At 50.1% G+C, this 13,789-nt stretch overlaps 4 protein-coding genes across 4 annotated transcripts; 1 reads left to right on the forward strand and 3 right to left on the reverse strand.

Annotated features, from left to right (window-relative positions):
- Positions 1 to 655: 655 nt before the first annotated feature.
- On the forward strand, positions 656 to 2,538 carry PFICI_09408 (uncharacterized protein; the record flags this gene model as incomplete). Its single annotated transcript, XM_007837989.1, has 3 exons — positions 656 to 1,323; positions 1,391 to 1,699; positions 1,752 to 2,538. 3 exons carry the CDS (start codon positions 656 to 658, stop codon positions 2,536 to 2,538), a joined length of 1,764 nt encoding a protein of 587 aa, XP_007836180.1.
- Positions 2,539 to 3,083: 545 nt separating this feature from the next.
- On the reverse strand, positions 3,084 to 5,135 carry PFICI_09409 (uncharacterized protein; the record flags this gene model as incomplete). The annotated part of the gene is made up of 5 exons (XM_007837990.1): positions 3,084 to 3,284; positions 3,372 to 3,833; positions 3,943 to 4,196; positions 4,291 to 4,643; positions 4,831 to 5,135. The coding sequence occupies 5 exons, from the start codon at positions 5,133 to 5,135 to the stop codon at positions 3,084 to 3,086; spliced, it is 1,575 nt and encodes a 524-aa protein (XP_007836181.1).
- A 919-nt stretch (positions 5,136 to 6,054) lies between these two features.
- Positions 6,055 to 8,166, reverse strand: PFICI_09410 (uncharacterized protein; the record flags this gene model as incomplete). Its single annotated transcript, XM_007837991.1, has 1 exon — positions 6,055 to 8,166. One exon carries the CDS (start codon positions 8,164 to 8,166, stop codon positions 6,055 to 6,057), a length of 2,112 nt encoding a protein of 703 aa, XP_007836182.1.
- A 1,741-nt stretch (positions 8,167 to 9,907) lies between these two features.
- Positions 9,908 to 13,568, reverse strand: PFICI_09411 (Exportin-1; the record flags this gene model as incomplete). The annotated part of the gene is made up of 7 exons (XM_007837992.1): positions 9,908 to 10,151; positions 10,211 to 11,477; positions 11,537 to 13,027; positions 13,100 to 13,171; positions 13,232 to 13,304; positions 13,369 to 13,398; positions 13,503 to 13,568. The coding sequence occupies 7 exons, from the start codon at positions 13,566 to 13,568 to the stop codon at positions 9,908 to 9,910; spliced, it is 3,243 nt and encodes a 1,080-aa protein (XP_007836183.1).
- Positions 13,569 to 13,789: the final 221 nt, after the last annotated feature.

Genomic DNA, 13,789 nt, shown 5'->3' on the forward strand with positions numbered 1-13,789 from the left:
AGTAATAACCTCACGGTGGCAAAAGCAAAAACGCTTCTGCCTTGGATAGTTTGTCGTTGTAACATGTACGAGTCAACACCCCTCGCTGATTAACTTGTGAGATCATGCTCCATCTTGATCAGCCTCAGCAGTACATCATTGCATCCTCTTATTGAAGAGAAAAGAAAATATCGAGTCCAGATGAACAAACCTAAACAAACAGCCTCGATTACCGATTCAATATCGTTTTAATTGACTTTTGTATGTTAATCACATGTCAAGTCTTGGAAGTTTAATGTTTGCCTGCCGCCAAAAGTGGAGTGATTGAGACACAAGGCAACTTTTACTAGCGTCAAGCCAGACTGCGCACGGGCCATGGCCGTAGTTTCTAACCTAGTCTACTTCAATGGAAGCTGCCTTATTTGAACGTGGACGATCGCTGTGACAAATCGTTCCATTCAACAACCATCATATTACCGCCCCAAGACGCCGTTTGCGAGTGGGCATCAGATTTTGCTATCGTAACCAAGGAGCTCTTCACCGCGAAAATACTTGAGAAGGGGTAAAGTTTTCTTTGCATTCGCCCACCCAACAAGACTTTGTCAAAGCATCAGGGAAAACTCTGCAAAGGTCCAACCCTTTTTTTTCTTTTGCCGTCATCTGACACGCCCTCAAGATGTCAGCTCTCGACGTTGAAGCTCTCCTCGATGCCACAGCCACCAAGGATGAGACACCAGAATCCAAGTCCAGAGAGCCCGATGATCGATTGAAGACAGACCGTGCCGACCGCCGTGACCGCGACCGCGCACGCGACGACAGCCGCGATCGCGACCACGATCGCAAGCGCCGAGACCGAAGTACTGACCGTGCCCGTCGTGATCGCGGTTCCGACCGGGAAGCTACCCCTCGCAGTGATGCAGGTAGCCACAAGAGTAGGCGTAGAAGTCGAAGTCGCGATGATGATCGCCGTCACTCACGACGTCACAGAGGAGGCGACGGTGACTACTACCGTGGAGGCCGAGGAGGAGGAGGAGGAGGAGGAGGAGGCCGGGATCGCTCCAGATCCCGCTCCCCGAACCGCTACTACCGCCCTAGGGATGAGCGCCGCGACCGTGAGGACCGCTCGCACCGTAGCAAGGATGACGATCGTTTCCGTGGTGGCCGCACTCCCAAGAGAGATGCTACTCCTCAGCTGACCGAAGATGAGCGTGATCGCAGAACCGTTTTTGTACAGCAGCTGGCTGCTCGTCTTCGTACCAAGGAGCTCAAGGAGTTTTTCGAAAAGGTTGGCCCGGTCAACGAGGCGCAGATTGTCAAGGATCGTATCAGTGGCAGATCGAAAGGGTATGTTGCCTCCGTCCCCCCCCATCCCAGCCATCTGATACTGCAAATTACTAACTCACAACCATAGTGTCGGCTATGTCGAGTTCAAGAACGAAGATTCCGTCACTGCTGCTCTTCAGCTTACAGGTCAAAAACTACTAGGTATTCCGGTCATTGTTCAGCTTACCGAAGCTGAGAAGAACCGCCAAGTCCGCACGACAGACAGCTCTGGCACCCATGCCAACTCCATTCCTTTCCATCGCCTTTATGTCGGCAACATCCACTTCAGTATCACAGAGCAAGATCTGCAGAATGTGTTTGAGCCATTTGGCGAGCTTGAGTTTGTTCAGCTTCAGAAAGATGATAACGGCCGCAGCCGCGGCTATGGATTTGTACAGTAAGTTCTCTGCCAACAGAGAGACTCTGGAACAGTGCTAACAAGATGATAGGTTTCGTGAAGCTGATCAGGCTCGTGAAGCTCTAGAGAAAATGAACGGTTTCGACTTGGCAGGTCGTCCGATCCGTGTCGGACTTGGCAACGATAAGTTCACCCCCGAATCAACTGCCAATCTCCTACAGAGATTCCAGGGACAGAACCAACCATACCAGGGATCTGCATTTTCTGGCGCTGGCGGCCGTGGCCAGCAAGCATCCGGCTTTGACAGAGCCGGCGGCCGGGATAACGACAAGGCCACCGGAGCCAGCGCCTTGGACGATACCGACGTGGGTGGCGTCAATTTCAACAACTACAGCCGTGACGCTTTGATGCGTAAGCTCGCCAGAACTGATGATGCTCCTAACGGTGGTCGCGACGAGAGACAGATCCTCAAACCAAAGACCGAGACCAAGCCATTGCCCGTCAACGTCAACATGGCAAGTCGTTGTGTTGTTTTGCACAACATGTTTGATCCCGCTGAGTACGCCAAGTCCCTCCCCTACACCTGTCTCGATTACTCGATTGCTAACACACATTCTAGGGAAGAAGGTGAAACTTGGGTCAAGGAACTGGAGGATGACGTTAGACAGGAAGCCGAGGAAAAGTATGGCCATGTGGTCCATATCTCGCTAGACCCGAATTCGCAGGGCGACATTTACCTCAAGTTCGACAAGGTTCAAGGAGGCGAAAATGCCATCAAGGGTTTGAACGGTCGCTATTTTGGAGGACGCATGATCAGCGCTGCACCTGTTGTGGATGCCGTCTACAGCAGTTTGTTTTCTCGCACCAAGGCTATCTAAGATACTAATCAGGCCTCAATACCGGCTCGTCTAGGACTCTCTCCTGTAAGTAATGATGGATGTAATAGATTGACTTTCCCACTGATGACGATGCTCAGCATGACTCTCCACCATTTAATCGGCCATCCTCCCGGAAAGGAAAAAAAAATGATATCGAAAAAGACGTCGGCACAGCACACGAAATAATGACAACGGATCACGGATACTACTTGTTACAGGCGTCTTCCGGTTTTGTCCCTTCTCGCATGAACTACACTGACGGTGGCCTTTTCGTGCTGATAAACACAGAACAACAGATGCACCGCGGATTCCCTTGGCCCTTTTTAAGCTGAAGGTGCCCCCAACCAGAAGAGTCACTGCCACGAGACACGCTTCTCTACCAGTTAACAGTCATAGGATCATCCATTTTGATAGAGTCGATAGCATTTAAATCTTGAAGAAAGCAAAATTTATTCCTGTCTGCTGAGTATGATAACATGAAATGATTGTCCTTTGAACCATACCCAGTGATTCATGGCCAGGACTGCGAGACAGTTCCATTTAGCTTAGCTGGGGATAGTGACCTTGAACACCAGCGCCTGGCTGTCAAGATTATATCCACTTGAATCCGCGTAAGTAAACTGTCCATTGTTTAAGAACCCATTTTGTGTTATGAAATCATTGTCACTCAAACTAAAGACGAAGTACTCGTCATCAGGGTTTCGCGGGTCGACAGGAACGATTGAAATAGATTCCCATTTTTCATTCTGAAATATTGAGGTCAACTAGCTGTTCTTGATAACGAACCTTCCAAGATGGGAGAGCCGAAGAAAGGAGTGAGATTTGTTACTTACCAGGAGCTGAGCATCCTGATCCCCACCATTGTGCAGGCCAAAACGGCCCAGCTGGCTATTGACATTAAAGTCGAGGAACCCGCAGTACGTGGCCGTATCCACGCCGTCGACGAGGACGCCGGTATCCGCGTCGGCGACGGAGCAGTTGGTGCAGTCGTACCCGGCGGCCCGGACATCGGTGGCGCCGGCAACGTCAAACACGTCAATCTGGCGGTAGACGGACTGGGACTCGTCCTGGCCGTGGCCGGCGCCGCTGTCGCGCGAGAGCACGAGGAACTGTCCGTTGGCCAGGGCGTGCACCTCGGACTGCGCGGCGATCTTGGGGTTCTTGGACGCCTTGGCGGTTGGGTCAATGTAGGATGGCAGCGGGACAATGTACTCTGAGATGTAGACTGGGGACAGAGGTGCCGAGATGTCATATTGCAAAAAGCGTGTGTATCTTTGTGTTTGTTTCTCCAGGCCCTGTGATGATTGTCAGGATGTTCAGGTCTATGTCACGTCCGACAAAACTCGTGGAAAGTTGTAAAATGGAAACGTAGAAGTGGCATATCACTTAGGAATGGCTACTTACACCTTCTTGCACCGTGGCAGCCTGCAGCAGAACCCAGAGGCTTTTTCCGTTCTCGGAAACCGTGAGGCCTTCAAAGCCATGATTGTTCTCGCGGCCAGTATCGGGGTGCTCTGGGTTGGGGAGAGGACCATTGCCGTCGTCGATATAATGAGGTGGGCTGGCAGCCGAAAAGGACTCGGTGCCGTTGCGAAAAGGCACAATGGCGTCGGGTGGACGTATGGCTGTTAGCATCTGGCCAGTCGCATCGAATAAATCTGGTGCGAGTTAGTTCTGGCCTTTGCTGGTTTTCATTGACGGCTGGCTGATATCCCAGGCCAATGAATAGTATGCATAGTACAGAGTACTCACAAATATAAGGCCCATATTCGTCAGAGATCCAGAATGAGCCATCAGCATTGACGACCAAGCCCTCGCAGTCGACCGGGATTCTCTGCCCGCCTGGGCCGTCGCCGCCGAAACCGTCGCCAGTGTAAGTGGCAACCGGCAGGTCGGGAAAGCCAGGGTACGAGAGATGACCCGTGACGTCGGCATCGAGACCTGTGCAGGGTGTTCCGTCGGGGCCTGAGAACCGTATGGTGTCTTCATACGAGAAGATCAAGTTTGGGGGCGAAGGATCCGCCACGGTCGCATTGGGTGCTGGTGTCAAGGCGACGGTGAACTTGTGGACTCGAGGTTGAAAGTTCAACGTTCCCTCCGTATTCCTAAAGCAGGTGTTAGCATAGTTTTTAAAAATGCATCTTTAGAGATCGCTGCCATTTTTTTAATGAAAAAAAGAAGAAGGAAGAAAGAAAGAAAAGAAAAGATTTCTCTCTGACAGGCTCTCTTAATTCAAATAAATCAAGGTCATCTCGACCGTGCTACTGTAGAAGCAGGCTTGATTTCACTCACCAACCGCGATCTGGCAGACTCCACAAAGTCCCCGTGTAAGTGCCATTGCACGACTTCTTCCACGAAGTCTTGTCAATGTAGATTGCGCTTCCCAGGCCACCCAAGGTGTCGCCAAACTTGTCCACGGCATCCGACACGACGAATCCGTACCCAGCAAGCTCCTGGTAGACATAGGTCTGGCCGTTGCAGGTCGTGCTGTTGACGACACTGTCCGCGGATGTCGTTGTATTGAGGGCAGCGCGCGGCGAGTGTGGACTTGCCGTTCCCACGGCCGCGAGAGCAGCTGTCAATAGTAGAGTAGTCATCTCGATCCAAAATAAGTCCTAATGCTTTGTTTTGGTTCTCGGGGGTGATTCGGAGATGCTATGTCCGAGAAGCCGGGGGTTCGTCGAGTGTGTCGCGTGACAGTCCTTTTCTCTCAACACGCACTTGTAGAAGAGTTCGTTTATCCTTCCTCGTTCTTGCACACTTTCCAGGACACGGCCCAATGATCAAGGACAAATGTCAAGTATAGCCAATTGAAAACGAAATGCGGTCGACAACCACTTAATATAAAGAATCCTCAGGATAGCCGCCCGATTTATTGAAATGAGCTCCTCATCCTACCAACCTATAATCGATCTAGCCAGAGACATCTCAGCTAATAGTACATGCAAGCCCACCCACACCCACCTCGCTAGAACGCGGCCACTTTGCCTCCCTATACAGACACACACATACACATGCATGTAGACCCATGGCAATGGCCTCGGGGCTACGGCACACATCCGAGTTTGATGAATCCCTGCATGAGCAAGGCAGATCGCATCCGACGAATGAGACCCGAGGACAAGGCACATTGCAGAGATGGCCGCCGCCTCAGAAGAAAAGAGACGGAAATTTCATCTCAAAGGATTCCAAACTCGGTCAAGACAAGCGGAAATAAAATAGTGTCTGTAGTGTGTCTCTTGGAAGGCCCTTGGCAGAATAAGTGGGTAGGTAGTATTCGCTGCACGTTCCTAGCGACCGTCTTCCTATTGGGTTATATACTTGAAAGGCTTACAGGGATGATGCTTCTGGGCAAGCTTACAGAAACACGGCGCTGTCTTGAAGCAGCAACTTGTTTATTCATAATTTGTCTGCCACCTGGGATCTCACACAAACATTATCAATCGGCTTGTCTTTAGAGACTGACTACCTCTAAGAACATATCATTGACGACCGTTTCCGTGTCGACATGGGATTCTATACAAGAACTCTCTCCTCCAACTTGACTTTGCTGCGTCGGATATCCTCGACTAAATCGCCCTTGTACCTCATCATTTCGTGCACATAAGCTTGACCAACATAAACCCATGCAGACTTGTAGGGCGTGCCCAAGTGCTCCCACTCGCTCAAAGCCGGTCGTAATATGACGGGGACGTCCATGCCCAGGACGAGATGCAGCTCGCCGCCATTTCTCAGACCCTCGGGGCCCAGGCCAAGATGACCATTGCCGGTCACGAATAGTCTTCGCCCAGAGTACACATGGCGGCGCGCTTGATGGTATTGCCCACGAGAGGGGTTGGCAACAGCAGTTGGAAATTTCGAAAATTTGCCAGCCGTGAGGGTGAGGTGCAGGAGCTCATCGGCTGACATATCTTGGTCCAACAATGCCGCGGGGTGATGACTTGTACGATGAGCATCAGTACTCTTCCTCAATCGTACAGCTTCCTTGCTCAGTGTCCGTTCTGCTGGCAAGATCTGGCCACTTATGCTTCTCAGTGTTGCATGCAGTGTTTCATCAATGCGGAATGTCTTGCTGAGTGCTTCGTCATTTGGGTCGTCAAACCGACCATCGTGTGTGATTTTGGCGGAAAACTCTGGCAACACATGGACTTTCAGCAAATGAAACGAGGAATGATTATCAGCTGTCTCTTCTTGCGAGCTTTCATATTCTGGAGCAATGGAGGTTGGGGTACAGCCTGTTGCAGAGAAAGATGTCTCATCACTTGGTAGACCTGTCCACAAGAGGCGCAGGTTGTCATCAAACCAACCGTCAGAGCGGAAGAATGATGGACACCAGGTGGGAATATAATCTGGCTTTCCAACGGCTGGGTTATCCAGTTTGGACTCTGCCCTCATGGATTCAGCAAGAGCAACAACAGACAAACTGCGCGAATGGCACATATGCCGCATAGAAAGTTCTATGCAAAGGAAGGACTGCCGGCGACAATAGTCAACATTCAGAAGCCTTTTTGAAACATCTGAAAGTCCTAGAAAAGCAAACACCTTATCTCTGGGATCAGTACTCTTTCGAAAACGGAATCTGTAGCACAAAGACAGGAGATCCATCGAGTTTTCAGGTCGAGTCATTGTCGCTCTCAAACACCTAGACTTTCTTGGTGCTGTGTTCGAGTCATTCTGAAGTGATAATCGTGATGTGCGAATATCATTCAAGTCCTCAAACTTGTCAAAGTGAGTAGATTTCACTGGGAAGAAGGAATGTTGAGTGCTGGCATGAGCAAGGCGACAAAAGCGATCCCATGCAAGAGCTGAATTGCCACACTGAACCACGGCACTTTTCGCTAGGACAACCTCCTGTATTACCCATGTTCGGGTCCAATAGTCGTTTCGGAGAAGTTGGGCTGCAACGCGGCTACTGCCGTAATGAATTCGATTGTTGACTCTGTCATTCTTGGCTCCATTTTGAGAGGGCAGATTCATATACTGAAAGGTCTTCTCAAGTCCCAATGGCTCATGATGGCCGAGCCACACAATTGCCTGGGTGGCATTCGAGTATATGATCGGCATGAGTAGAACTTGGGAACTTCTTTCTGCCAAGTCTGATTGATTGATGCACAGAGCATCAATCCAAAGGGCTCTTGGGGTCGACTCTCGGCGCAGGTGAAGCAATAGCCGGTGTAAAGTTATCGATATGACAAAGTTCTTCCCGTTGACTTGAACACGCGATGTCCACGGAGACGTTCCCCAGACGTATGAGAGGGCTTCGTAGGGCTTCCCATCTGAATGCCCAAGTTCCATGATGCCGAGGGTACAAACGATCGGTTCGTTGCCCGAACCAGGTTGAAGCTCCAGTAGCCTCCCCTGCATGTATCCGCCTCCGTGTTCCAAAGCCGGCAAGGATTGGTACACAGAATTGTTCAATAATATTGCTTCCGACAGTGTATCCTCATGCAGATTGTTCAAAGCTTCCAGAAATACTTTGGTCACGATATCGGTTTGCGAGGCTGACCAAAGTAGGAGCCTGATGCCGAGTCCTGCAAGCACAATACACACATCCAAAGTATTTGGGGGAGCCACGATATATAGAAGTTGTAAAAGACTCCACGTTGCGGTGAAAATATTGTTGTACATCGCGCGAGCGGCAGCCATCCCCTCAGCAGATATATCCGCCAAGCGTGAGTTGATGATTGCTGTAAAAAGAACGTCACGCGTCTTATACTTTATCGTACACCACACCATGTATATTTGGTAAGTCTCTGCTGCTATAAACAAGGATTCGCAGGTGACCGAATACCAATACATGGAAGCCTGGAAGCCGATAGCCGATGATCGCAGACTTGTTGACTTCTTTGGCATGCATGAGATCACCGAGTCTACATGCAGCGCCCAAAGAGGTCTATACACCAGATTAAAAGCACCAGCGAAGAAAGGAATGGAGGGTTGGAAGAAGTAAATGGAAATGGCCCAAAAAAGCATAAATATGATGGGAACAATGGAGATGGCGTACAAAAAACCACAGACTAGAATGCCGATAAGAACGGCCGAGGGAATGGTATATAAATGTCGGACCTGGTGTATCACCAGACTCAGCGGGACTGACATCCAAGCGAGGACATATCCATGACGTGCTGGTACAGATTGCATGATGGTCGTCCGAGCCAGGCTCTGGCACACAGAGATGGTCGCCGCAAGCAAGCCGGTGACCATCACCAAAGCCAGGTTGATTGGGAGGAAACAAACGGCGACAGGGTATGAGAACACAATTGTGAAATAGAGAAACAATGGCCCAAGGATAGACGCGAGATACTTGAATACAGGGGAAAGGATGCGTGTGATGGAAATAAGAAGGGTCGGCATGGATAAGAGATACGATATTGTCACCAGTACCATTTTGGCAGAGGATACCAAAACGGTAAGGATACTCAGACCAATGGTACTGGCCATTGTAAACAACCATATTCCCATTGGAGAATAAAAAGAAAAAGTGATTGTGTGGTAATAAAGATGCTTCCTTCATCACCCGGCTTCGTTTTTGCACGGAAAAGCTCAAGGCAGCCAAGGAGGCACAGCAAGACTCTCTGCAACATGACTTCTCCATTCTGGCATGGTTGCCAAGTGCCCGAATGCGCCCCGCTATGTACTACGTCTTCATTGTTCTTGTACCTACCACGTCTTGTTTCATTCAGCACGATTGAAATAAGTATACACCCACCCGATCCAAAGAAAACGCGTGACGCCAGGAATGGGGTTTGCTATTATCATTTTCATTTTCTCATAACCACTTTCTTACTGATTCTACCCAGTAGCAACGTAGGCAAGTCCTGACGATCTCGGCACGGGCATGACCTTTGGTGCACAGCTGTACAACATTCCTTGCCACGGCATCTTCAGACCCCATACGCTATTCACCCCTTTTTCTTCTTCTTTTATTTGACATTTCGCTCGGCCACCACGGGTGATGACCTGCGTCGAGTGTCCCGGTCCGTCCTAGTTGCCGTAATACGTAGTCCTGGTCCCAGACGGAACTCGTCATGTCTACATACAATAATGAAAAAAAGTAACTCAAACATCCACGTCGTTACGGTTATGCGTTCTTCATTTGGGAAAGCTCCCAACTCTCTGGCGATGACTCGGTACGCTCACCAAAAGCCCTCTCTATCTTGGTATCACACACGCAGAAAATAAAAATGTAGAACGAGCCAATGCTCTTGCGTGGCGGACCGCTGTGCAAAGTCGTTGATATCTTGGCCGTCGCAGACCATACGACCCTCAACCATTACTGCATGGTTTTGTCGGTCGATCAGCGCCCACCACGCACAGCCTGAGCCGAGTCATGTATGGCACAGTTTCGCCCCCCTCTTTCAAAACATCATCACAGTTCATCATCCTCGGCCTCGATCTCAGAAGGCTTCAGCAGACCACCAACCTTGGCTCGTCTTTCATGGTCCGCGGTCAGCTTTTGTTGGGTCTCCTGTTCCTTCTCAACCGCGAACAGGTCGGCATTATCACCAGCAAACTCCTTGAGAGAGATCAAAAAGTCACGCAGGTTCAGTCTGAACTTGTCGTACTGGTTGTTGAGACCAATCAAGCCTTCGATAAAAAGGTTGATTTGGGCACTGTGCAGTGGTCAGTCTTGTCGGATTATTAAGCATACAATGAAGCACTGAACACTTACATCTGGAGGTTGGGGAACGCATTGCGAAGCAGATTTCCGACGAAGTTAGCGAGGAAATCACGGTTCGAAGTACCCGAAGGAGCCTGGTCGGTGTAGACAGGGCCTTGGATCTTGGGAGTACCACCTTCAGCGGGCAGCACATAGTTGAACAGCTTCATCAGCAGCATCGACTGAGTCTTGAAACCAGCCTTGTGATCCGGGTCGGTTAGGACAAAGAACACATCCTGTAGGATGGGTGTAAAGAACTGCTGGAAGAAAGCGTTCTTGGTCGGGTCATCGGTCTTTTCCGCAATGTTATTGACAAGCTCCAGGCACATGTTAAGACCAGCACCCTCAACGTCACGGTTGTCGTGCTTGCTGGCCCACATGCAAGCATCAATAACAAACTTGAATTGACGATTGTCCAACTTTAAGAGAGCTGGGAAACAGTGCAGGTTGATGGCTCGCAGGAGGTTGAAAAACTCCACACGATGCTCGGGGAATTCGGAGAAGTCCTTGTTGATCATCTCCAGTGTGCACTCAAAGACGTTCTGCATGATGACGGGTACCTGGTCTTCCATCAAGTTGGTCAGTTTACCAATGATGGTCGACATGGCCTTCAGCACTTCGGCATCCCTCGCACCGGGCACGTTGCGGTTGTAATCAACCAGAACAGAATCCAGCAGTTGAGGAACCATTTGCTGCCGGACAGCAGTCAAATCCTCAGCCTTGTCCACATAAGTCTCAATCAACTTGAGAATTTCCTTCTTGATAGTTCGCAGGCCTCGAACCTTGGGCATACGTGGTGCAAGCTCGCCATCGCGAGCGACAGCATCAGAGATCAGCTGACTGGTTGCGCGGTACATCTGGAGCATGTCCAAGTAGATCCTGCCGATTTGAGGGCCAAAGTATGGGCCAACAGAAGAACAAGCCGAGACATTAGTCTTCATGATGTTACCGATAATCTTGATGGTCTCGGCATCCTGCAGGATAGTGGGATCCTGGGTGGCAGCACGAATGATCTCATCCCATGCAGCATTCGGTGCCCCCATCAATTCGGCGAGTAACCTCTCTTGCTGGTGCTTGTTTCCCTGGGCGGAGACCATGAAGCCACAAGCTTCGTAAAAAGTGTGTACCTGCTGCGGTGTCAAGTCGCAAGTAATCCGAGGCAGGTTGCGAACGATCTCTTCAATAAAGGGCTCGCTCTCACTTGGCTGCAGAGCCACGAAGTGACGGCGGCACTGGCGGGCGATTTTGATAAAAGTATCGCAAGCCATGTCTTGAACACCTGTTTTTGTTATTGGTAAGCTAATGGATTCCATCATGTCTCTGAGAAAAGTGAATTACCTTCATGGGATTCGTGCATGAATTCGAACAGCTTGTTGACGACCGTCTTAAGGAACTTCCAGTGAGCCTTCAGAAATCGGGGGTACTGTCCAACAATGTACATAATGTTGGAAGCAACGACGGCCTTGTTGTCCTTGCCTCGTTTCATTTCTGTAAGGCCCAAAAGATCCTTAATAACTGTGACCAGGAAGCGCTTCTCGGTCTCTTCGTTCATGGCCAAGGAGATGGAACCGATAGCCCAGCAGAGAACATTGCAGTTGTGCCAAGACCATTCGGTGTTGTCGACTTGACGTTGAAGCTTCTCGGTCATGATATTCTCCATGTCAACGACGTCCAGATGCGTCAGGTAAACAAGACACTCGCGGATGGTCTTGTACAGCTGTACGGTGTCACTTTCCTTGACGAACTCTCGCACAATCTCACCCTCGTCGTTTTCGACAATGAGGACCTCCTCTGGGCGGACCATCTTCTCAATCATAACAACACGCAGATTCGAAAGAACTTCCTTGAACTTGTGCATACGCAGCGGGAGACTTGCGAGAACGCTTGGATTCGGTGCGCCCGATGTTGCTCCGGTACTGCCCAAGCTCATCAAGGGGTTCATTTCCTGCAGAGGTGCCGACTGCATTTCCTCGTACAGCTCTTGGACGAGCTTGAGCCAGTAGTCCAGACAGATCTTGAAAATCTCACGATCCTCGATTTGCGAGATTCGAATGAGGTAAAAGTGACCATGAGTAAGGAAGTCGCGGTTCGGCAAGTTCTCGATAAGATTGACGTGTTGGCCAAAGAAATTGCACAGGAAGAGGGCAAAGTTCTGGATGAACTCCTGATCCTTCGAGTTGCTCTGAGGGTATGTAGACTTGAGGTCTAGCTCGAGGGGAATGAAACCGGCAACTGTGGTCAGGACCTCGCAGAACATCTTGACGAGCTGCTCGCTGTACGCATTTGGTTGTCCATGGGCGGCTGTTGTTAATCCACCAATCTCGGTAAACACTTGCAAGGTAATGTTTCGGAATTCGGGAACTTCCAAAAAGCGCGAACGTAATGTCTCGATCAAAGGCGTCTCGAAGATGTAGCCAAGGGGGATCCAGTTGCAGAATCGCAAGAGCGTCTCCAGAGTGGCGTTCACCAAGCTAGGTTGGTTGGCTGTGGTAAGAATCTCCTGGCAGAGCTGGAAGATTTGAGAAAACTCATTGCACATGGTAGTCTTGAGATTTCTTGTCTTGGCCGAGGTCATCTGATCGGCCGAGTAGTCGAAGACCTCCTCCGAAAGAAGGCGCAGAATGATCATGTTGTTCTCGCATATCGACAGACTCGTTCGGCAAGACGAGATGATCTCATTGATAAAGGTAGGCCAATTGTGAGGCCACTCCTGTTTCAGAATGGAGATGAGGACCAAGTTGAGCTTGTTGAGCAAGGTACGCTGGGCCTTGAGCGACTCCTCGGAGCTGGAGCACTGAATGATGAAGTTCACGACGAAGTTACGAATACCTGCACGGTGAGAGGGCGTTAGTCGACATAATTTTGGTCAAAATTATGATAGAAAAAGCTTTGCACACGAACCTTGACATTGCTCTCTTGGCAAGACCCTCCATCTCGTCATAATCACGTTGTCCAGCACCTGGAGACCAAGATCTGTAATTTGTCAGCCTTGCGATCCCTCGGCAGCTGTGAATGTAGAGTATGGTAGCCTACACTTGGTTTGCGGATATGAGGCATCAGACAGGATTTGATCGACGAGCAGCCACGCATCGGGGTCTTCTTTGAACTGAAAAAGTAGAAAGGTCAGCCGTAAGACATCATCTTTGGTCGGTTGTTGCAAGGCAGCTTACCTGGTTGAGCGCAGCTTGGGCATTCTTTTGCTAGAGGCGGGGAAGACGATGAGGTTAGCACGTTGGAGCTGTACTTGGGTCGCAAAGTTCAAGGGAGCCAAGCTCAAAGAGTCTGGATACTGGGAATGACAAACCTGCTCGCCGCGACCCTCGTAGAAGGTGCGGACGGTCGCATCGAGCTCCTCGATCGAGGGCGCCATCGTGAAGGGCGAACTGTTGGTGATTTCTGGTGGCGGGGGAGATGGAGGAGGGTGTCGAGAAGCGCAAGAGGTAATGGGAGAGAAGCGATGTGCCTTGCAAATGAGGACAATTTGCACAAGGCGGCACTGAAAGGAAGCCGCAGCTTGGTAGGGTATCGAAGGGGGGGAGGTAAAGGAGAAGAGGAAGTTTCGGTTCTTTTGCAATAAAGAAAAAAAACGGC

This window comes from Pestalotiopsis fici (assembly GCF_000516985.1).
Source record: "Pestalotiopsis fici W106-1 unplaced genomic scaffold PFICI_Scf_6, whole genome shotgun sequence".
In the NCBI taxonomy this organism is placed as follows: Eukaryota; Fungi; Ascomycota; class Sordariomycetes; order Amphisphaeriales; family Sporocadaceae; genus Pestalotiopsis; species Pestalotiopsis fici.